Genomic DNA, 4,920 nt, shown 5'->3' with positions numbered 1-4,920 from the left:
TTTATTTTGGGTTCTTTTGCCCATTTTTGTCCCTTTTTGCCCATTTCTGGTGTCCCCAGGAGGAGCAGCGGCACATGAAGACCATTGATAATTTTGGGTTATTTTGAGTTCTTTTGTCCCTTTTTGCCCATTTTTGCCCATTTCTGGTGGTTTCTCCCCAGGATGATCAGCGGTGCATGAAGCCCATCGATAATCTTGATTTATTTTGGGTTCTTTTCTCCATTTTTTACCATTTCTGGGTGTTTTCTCCCCAGGAGGAGCAGCGGCACATGAAGCCCATTGATAATCTTGATTTATTTTGGGTTCTTCTGTCCCTTTTTGACCATTTTCCCCCATTTTTGGTGGTTTCTCCCCAGAAGGAGCAGCGGCACATGAAGCCCATGGATAATTTTGGGTTCTTTTGGGTTCTTTTGTCCCTTTTTGACCATTTTCACCATTTTTACCGTTTTTTGGCGGTTTAGAGATCCGCAAGAAGCTGGGCGGGGCCAACAAGTGAGGGCGGGGCCAAAGGGGGCGGGGCCAAAGGGGTGTGGCCAACAACAGGGTGGGATCAATGAGGGGTGTGGTCAAAGGGGGTGTGGCCAAAAGGGCGGACATCAGCCAGGAGGAGGTGACACCTGGGACACCCTGGGACACCCCTGTCCTCCTGTGTCACCCTGAGCAACGCCCTGTGTCCCCCATGTCCCCTGACCCCCGATTGTCCTCCATGTAACTCTGATTGTCCCCTCAGGGTGGTGGCACCGGCGAGGACGCGGGTGGCAGCTCCAGCCGTGTCCCCTGGGTGTCCCCTGAGTGTCCCCTGTGTCCCTCAGGGTGGTGGCACCGGGGAGGACGCGGGTGGCAGCTCCAGCCGTGTCCCCTGGGTGTCCCCTGAGTGTCCCCTGTGTCCCTCAGGGTGGTGGCACCGGCGAGGACGCGGGTGGCAGCTCCCAGCGCAGCTCCAGCCTGTACGCGCGCGAGGCTCTGATCGAGATCGACTACAGCGACCTGCCCGAGGAGCTCAAGGTGGGACAGCGGGCACGGCTGGCACACCTGGCACAGCTGGGCACACCTGGCACAGCTTGGGTTCACCTGGGTACACCTGGAGGTGTTGCAGCACAGCCCCTCAGGGTGGTGGCACCGGCGAGGACGCGGGTGGCAGCTCCCAGCGCAGCTCCAGCCTGTACGCGCGCGAGGCTCTGATCGAGATCGACTACAGCGACCTGCCCGAGGAGCTCAAGGTGGGACAGCGGGCACGGCTGGCACAGCTGGGCACATCTGGGCACAGCTGGACATGCTTGGGTTCACCTGGGTACACCTGGAGGTGTTGCAGCACAGCTGGGCACAGCTGGGTACACATGAGCACACCTGGGTATGCCCAACACACCTGGGCACGGCTGGGCACAGCTGGGCACACCTGGGCACTGCTGGGCACAGCTGGGCATGCCTGGATACCTCTGGGTACACCTGGACATGTTCCAGCACACCTGGGCACAGCTGGGCACACCTGGCACACCTGGGCACTGCTGGGTACAGCTGGGCATGCCTGGATACCTCTGGGTACACCTGGACATGTTCCAGCACACCTGGGCACAGCTGGGCATGCCTGGGCACACCTGGATACACCTGGGTACACCTGGAGGTGTTGCAGCACAGCTGGGCACAGCTGGGTACACATGAGCACACCTGGGTATGCCCAACACACCTGGGCACGGCTGGGCACAGCTGGGCACACCTGGGCACTGCTGGGCACAGCTGGGCATGCCTGGATACCTCTGGGTACACCTGGAGATGTTCCAGCACACCTGGGCACAGCTGGGCATGCCCTGGGCACACCTGGATACCTCTGGGTACACCTGGAGGTGTTCCAGCACACCTGGGCACAGCTGGATACACCTGGGTACACCTGGGCTTGTCCTACATCTCCTGCTGTCTGCATGTCTTGTGTCCCCAATGTCCCCCGATGTCCCTGATGTCCCCAATGTCCCCAATGTCCCCGTGTCCCCAGGATGCCCAGGCAGAGGAGGAGATCCGGCAGGAGATGGCGGCGCTGCAGCAGCGGCTGGCGTGTCCCCGTGTCCCTGTGTGTCCCCATGTCCCTGTGTGTCCCCTCATGCTCCATGTCCCTCACACCCTGTGTGTCCCCTGATGTCCCCAATGTCCCCTGATGTCCCCAGGACACCCAGGCGGAGGAGGAGATCTGGCAGGAGATGGCGGCGCTGCAGCAGCGGCTGATGTGTCCCTGTGTCCCTCACACCCTGTGTGTCCCCAATGTCCCCTGATGTCCCCAATGTCCCCGTGTCCCCAGGACGCCCAGGCAGAGGAGGAGATCCGGCAGGAGATGGCGGCGCTGCAGCAGCGGCTGACGTGTCCCCGTGTCCCTCACACCCTGTGTGTCCCCTCATGCCCCATGTCCCCTGATGTCACACAGTGTCCCCAATGTCCCTGTGTGTCCCCAGGATGCCCAGGCAGAGGAGGAGATCCGGCAGGAGATGGCGGCGCTGCAGCAGCGGCTGACGGAGCAGCAGAGCGTCCTGCAGCGCATCGCCGCCCCCAACATGAAAGCCATGGAGAAACTGGAGAGCGTCCGCGACAAGTTCCAGGAGACCTCGGACGGTGGGACACCGTGGGGACATCGTGGGGACAGGGGGACATGGGGGGACAAGTTCCAGGAGACCTCGGACGGTGGGGACACCATGGGGACATCGTGGGGACAGGGGGGGACAAGTTCCTGGAGACCTTGGACAGTGGGGACACCACGGGGACACTGTGGGGACACCCTGGGGACAGGGGGGAGACATGATGGGGACAAGTTCCAGGAGACCTCGGACGGTGGGGACACCATGGGGACATCGTGGGGACAGGGGGGGACAAGTTCCTGGAGACCTTGGACAGTGGGGACACCACGGGGACACTGTGGGGACACCCTGGGGACAGGGGGGAGACATGATGGGGACAAGTTCCAGGAGACCTCGGACGGTGGGACACCATGGGGACATCGTGGGGGGACATGGGGACAGGTTCCAGGAGACCTCGGACGGTGGGGACACCATGGGGACACTGTGGGGACACCGTGGGGACAGGGGAGGGACATGGGACAGGGTCCGTGACAAGTTCCAGGAGACCTCGGACGGTGGGACACCACGGGGACATCGTGGGGGGACAGGGGGATGTGGGGGGACAAGTTCCTGGAGACCTCGGACGGTGGGACACCGTGGGGACATCGTGGGGATGGGGGGGACAAGTTCTTGGAGATCTCGGACGGTGGGGACACCGTGGGGACATGGGGGGGGACATGGGACAGGGTCTGACAAGTTCCTGGAGACCTCGGACGGTGGGGACACCGTGGGGACATCGTGGGGACACAAGGGGACATCATGGGGGCATGGGGACATGGAGGGGACACCATGGGGACATGGGACAGTGTCCAAAACAAGTTCCAGGAGATCTTGGACAGTGGGGACATCATGGGGACATGGGACAGGGTCCATGACAAGTTCCAGGAGACCTCGGGCGGTGGGGACATGGGGGGACACCTGGGGGGGACATGGGACAGGGTCTGTGACAAGTTCCAGGAGACCTCAGATGGTGGGACATGTGGGGAGTTGGGGGGGACACTATGGGGATGTGGTGGGGACACGTTCCAGGAGACCTCGGACAGTGAGACATGGTGGGGACACCATGGGGACATCGTGGGGACATGGGGGGACAAGTTCCAGGAGACCTTGGATGGTGGGGACACCATCGGGACATCGTGGGGACATGGGGGGACAAGTTCCAGGAGACCTTGGATGGTGGGGACACCATCGGGACATCGTGGGGACACCACGGGGGGGACATGGGACAGTGTCTGTGACAAGTTCCAGGAGACTTCGGACGGTGGGGACATCATGGGGACATGGGGGGACATTGTGGGGACACGAGGGGACAAGTTCCAGGAGACCTCAGACGGTGGGGACACGGGGGGACATCATGGGGACACGGGGGGACAAGTTCTTGGAGACCTTGGACTGTGGGACATGGTGGGGACAAGTTCCAGGAGACCTCAGAGGGTGGGGACACAATGGAGACATCGTGGGGACACAGTGGGGACAAGTTCTAGTAGACCTTGGATGGGGGGACATGGGAGGACATGGTGGGGACACCATGGGGACAAGTTCCAGGAGACCCCGGACAGTGGGACACCGGGGGGACATGGGGGGATGTGGAGGGGACACGGCGTGTCCCCTGGCTGGCTGTGCTGTCCCCTGATTGTCCCTGCTGTCCCCAATGTCCCTCAGAGTTCAAGGCCGCCCATAAACGTACCAAGAAGGCCGAGCAGGCGTGTCCTGACCCCAGTGTCCCCTGGCTGTCCCTGATGTCCCCTGGGTGTCTGTGTTGTCCCCAGCTGTCCCCAGTGTCCCCTGATGTCCCCAATGTCCCCCCAGAGTTCGAGGCGGCCCGCAAGCACGCCAAGAAGGCCGGCCAAGCAGGCGTTTGAGCAGATGAAGAAGGAGAGGTTCGACCGCTTCAACTCCTGCTTCGAGGCCGTGGCCACCAACATCGACGAGATCTACAAAGCGCTGTCACGGAACAGCAGCGCCCAGGTGGGCACGGGCACACACCTGGCACACACCTGGCACATACCTGGGCATGGGCACGGGGCTGGCACACACCTGGGCACACACAGCGCTGTCCCGCAACAGCAGCGCCCAGGTGGGCACGGGCACACACCTGGCACACACCTGTACAGCCTGGCACACACCTGGGCACCTGTCACACACAGCGCTGTCACGGAACAGCAGCGCCCAGGTGGGCACGGGGCACCTGGGCACGGGGCTGGCACACACCTGGCACACACCTGGGCACACACAGCGCTGTCCCGGAACAGCAGCGCCCAGGTGGGCACGGGGCACCTGGGCATGGGGCACACACCTGGGCACGGGGCTGGCACACACCTGG

At 62.4% G+C, this 4,920-nt stretch overlaps 1 protein-coding gene across 1 annotated transcript in view; it reads left to right on the top strand.

The window, feature by feature from the left end:
* Positions 1-1,112: 1,112 nt before the first annotated feature.
* LOC120504787 (structural maintenance of chromosomes protein 1A-like) overlaps positions 1,113-4,920 on the top strand; it is a gene marked incomplete at both ends in the record, with an annotated part of 4,835 nt that continues 1,027 nt past the window's right edge. The window contains 4 exon segments of the mRNA XM_039714640.1: positions 1,113-1,220; positions 2,439-2,595; positions 4,407-4,441; positions 4,443-4,565. Of these exon segments, the coding sequence (XP_039570574.1) occupies positions 1,113-1,220; positions 2,439-2,595; positions 4,407-4,441; positions 4,443-4,565 (423 nt within the window).

The sequence above is a fragment of the Passer montanus genome, unplaced genomic scaffold, assembly GCF_014805655.1.
Source record: "Passer montanus isolate IOZ18808 unplaced genomic scaffold, ASM1480565v1 scaffold1002, whole genome shotgun sequence".
NCBI lineage: Eukaryota > Metazoa > Chordata > Aves > Passeriformes > Passeridae > Passer > Passer montanus.
This window is presented reverse-complemented; position numbering and strand designations above follow the sequence as displayed.